General features: G+C 61.1%; 1 protein-coding gene across 1 annotated transcript; it reads right to left on the bottom strand.

Annotated features, from left to right (window-relative positions):
* Positions 1–1335: 1335 nt before the first annotated feature.
* LOC120227318 (melanoma-associated antigen 9-like) lies at positions 1336–2713 on the bottom strand. Its single transcript, XM_039225460.1, has 2 exons — positions 2693–2713; positions 1336–2634 (listed from the first exon to the last, which is right to left on the bottom strand). The coding sequence occupies exons 1-2, from the start codon at positions 2711–2713 to the stop codon at positions 1588–1590; spliced, it is 1068 nt and encodes a 355-aa protein (XP_039081391.1). The 3' UTR covers positions 1336–1587.
* Between the last annotated feature and the right edge of the window lie 405 nt (positions 2714–3118).

Here is a 3118-nt window from a genome sequence, read left to right as displayed (position 1 = left end):
CAAGCTCCTCAGCTCCCTCAACCCCCCCCCGAGGTATAGTTGAGAGCACACAGCCTGCAGCTGCCCTCTCCAGGTACCGCAGGGCTGTGGGAGGGGATGAGCACCTCTCCCGGGGTGGGGTAAGTCCCGAGGCTCTCTATCAGGCCCCAACACCTGCTCCAGGACAAGCCTGGGCAAGTCGCTCTGGTGCCCCAAGTCCACTGCCCTGAGCCCCACTGGGAGAGAGTCTCTCAGGGCTGCCGGCAGGGCTGAGCTGGAGTCTGGGATGAGGGGCATGCTCTGCTCCCTCACGGGTCAACGTGCACAACGGGCTGCCGGGCCTGGGCCCTTCTCTCAGCTGGCCCTAATCAGGCCTCCCAGACCAAGGCCCCCACCTCTGTCCACCCTGCCTAACAGGTGGACATTGGTGGATGTCACATCTGGGCCCCGTGGCTAGGGATCCCCAGGCTCTTGACAGCACCTGGCAGAGACAGGTTCCAGGGGTGGGGGTGGACGGGTCCTTCCATCCTTCTCTGGAGCCTCACCTTGACTCTGGCAGGCTCAGGCCAGGCCCCAGCCCTCGGCACAGCTGAGTCTATGCAGCCTGTCACTCCCCAACATCCCAGAGACTGAAGCAGAGAGTGAAGTGCGGCCACTGTTCCCTCCCAGCTTCACTGTGATCAGCTTCCCAGAAGGCATCCCACTGAGCGGATACCCCAGGCCAGCCTGGCTTGGGCGGGGCATCCCCACTGCAGGGCTTGGTCCTGAAGCCCCACCCCCTCAGCCTTGTCTCACTTGTTCTGCTCCTCTCAGACCCCTCCCTCCCTTCCCACAGGGTCCTAGGCTGCTAGACAGTGTCACTATGGGTGGGACATGTCCTGCCTCTCCTAGGGTCCTCACTGCTAACACAGGGCCCTTCTGACAGTGAGCAGAGCTCAGCAAATGTCTGGCAACCAGTAAGCCTGTGAGCAGGGGTCCTCTGTGCCCAGATGGAGTGGCTCCTCCTTTCTCAAAGCGTCGAGCCAATGCAGGCACACACACAGCTATGTCACTTGTACACAAAGACACAGGAGAGAAGGGGTGAGAAGAAGCCAGAAAGAACAAATGGGCTCTGGCATTTATTTCTTGCTTTCCTGACCCTGGCACATTATTGCCAAGGTGTTCAACGTCCAAGACATCCCTGTGCCCAGTCCAGGCACTGCGATTCCCTTTTGGATCCCAGACGAGGATGGAAGGGTTCCCAGCTCGTTGCAGCAAATGGCAAAACTCTGACTCTTGAACTGGGGAAGTACAAGAACTGTGGCGTGGATGCCATTCACACACTGAGCCTCCGAAGCTCCTGAAAACCTTCTGACACAAGAACAACATTTGAAAACTTCCTCAAGGAAACAAAGATGGATTTCCGAGGTCGCATAGACAGAGAACAAACACGGAGCCACCCAAACATGCTCTGGGTCCCATTTTCCCCCAAGCAGCCCTGGCCCTCCCCTACTCACAGCGCCCAGTGCCCTCCCAGCTCCCAGGCACAGGGAAGAAGGAGCCTGGCCTCCTACCCCTCAGGGGAAGGTGCTGGAACCCGGGCGCAAAGGGCCCGGCTGCTCCTCTGGCTCACGCCTGCTCTTCCTCATTGCTGGCAGCCTCGTGACACGGGGACAGGGAGGCCCCGAGCAGCCTGCGACTGACCATGAGGATATGCTGCAGCACGTGCACGCTGCTGGTCTCCGCGTGGGCCCTGGGACCCCACAGGAACTCGTAGCGTGCGGGCTCGCTGCCGGGCACCTGCCGGTACTCCAGGTACCCTTCCTGCACCCAGACCTCGGTGAGCAGCTCCCTAGGCTCCCCATAGAATATGTGCTCCCTGCCGGCACACACCCCCATGAGACTCAGCTCTTTCCACACCTCCTCCTCAGGGGCATGGTCGTCCTCCAGGAGGATCACTCCCAGGACCACCACCAGGAGGCTGGTCGTGGGCATGCCCTGCTTACCACTTAGCATCCCATCACAGGTCAGGCCGAGAATGGTGTCCAGGACGTAGGAGTGCCCGCCGGGGTCCACTTCCTTCACGTCAACACCAAAGACCAGCAGCAGGTACTGGCAGGCTTGGTGGAAGATCACAGGGAACTGGTCCTGGACATCTGGGCTGACCACTGTCAGCATCTCCGCCTGTGTGGTCGGCTGCTTGGTGCGATACTTGAGGAGCAGAAAGAGCACCAGGCCAGCCACCTGCATGCGGAGCGTGTCAGGGAGCGAGGCCTGAGTGACTGCCTGGGTCCCACAGGTGCTCGATCCCTCCTCTTCAGGGCTGCTGGTGCCCTTGTTGGACTGGCTCCCTGGAGTGCCTGCCATGGCACTGGGTGAGGGACAAACACTCTGAGCGCTCTGAGGAGGACCTGGGGACACAGCAGCAGCAGATCTCTCCTCCTGGGGGACCAGGATGGGGACAGAGCAGGAAGACAGGGAGGTAGAGGAGGATGAGGATGGAGATGCTGCCCCCTCCTCCTCTACCTCTCCTTCCTCCTCCACCTCCTCCACATCTCCCTCCTGATCCTCCCCCTCCAGCAGCCATGCATCCCATGGCAGCGGGGACTCTCTTGGCTCTTCCTCAAGCTTGCAGAGCCCACCCTTCTGCTGCAGGGGCATGATGTTTGTAAGAACCTGAAGAAAGACAAGGGGGATCCTCAGGGGGCAGCCCAGCCCACAGAGCCTGAGGTACCAGGCCTGAGAACAGGGCCATGTTGGGGTTGGGAGCCAAGGGGTCCCCTCTGGGATGGGATGGGTGAGTCCCCGGCTCCACACGCACAGCATGCACCTCACCTTGACAATCGGCGGGCACTAGTCTGCACCTTCTCTTCTCTGTGACCTCACAGGATTCCTGCCTCAGACCAAGGCCTCAACTCCAGAGCTGGTTGCCCCTGGAAGAAGGTGGGAGGAGACACCTCAGGGAGGGTGCAGGCTCTAAGCACCACCCTGGGCCCACACCCCACACCCCCTAGTGCTGCCAGGAGATTCTGGGCCAGACTCGCTGCTGTCCCCAACAAATCCTGCCTGTACCTTCCCCTACTCGGCCTCTCTGCTGACAGCTATGGCCCCTGGCAAGGCCTGGGCCCCTCCCCTATGCAGGCCCCTATGTCCCCTGGAC

Source organism: Hyaena hyaena, unplaced genomic scaffold, assembly GCF_003009895.1.
Source record: "Hyaena hyaena isolate Hyena2069 unplaced genomic scaffold, ASM300989v1 scaffold_2187, whole genome shotgun sequence".
Taxonomy (NCBI): Eukaryota; Metazoa; Chordata; class Mammalia; order Carnivora; family Hyaenidae; genus Hyaena; species Hyaena hyaena.
The sequence above is the reverse complement of the archived record's forward strand: the minus strand, read 5'-3'. Positions and strand labels throughout refer to the sequence as shown.

Coding starts and splice junctions, on each gene's coding strand:
- LOC120227318 (XM_039225460.1), bottom strand. CDS start 2,713: ATGGCCCTGTTCTCAGGCCTG. Junction 2,635..2,692: donor TGGCCCTGTTCTCAGGCCTG/GTACCTCAGGCT, acceptor GTCTTTCTTCAG/GTTCTTACAAACATCATGCC.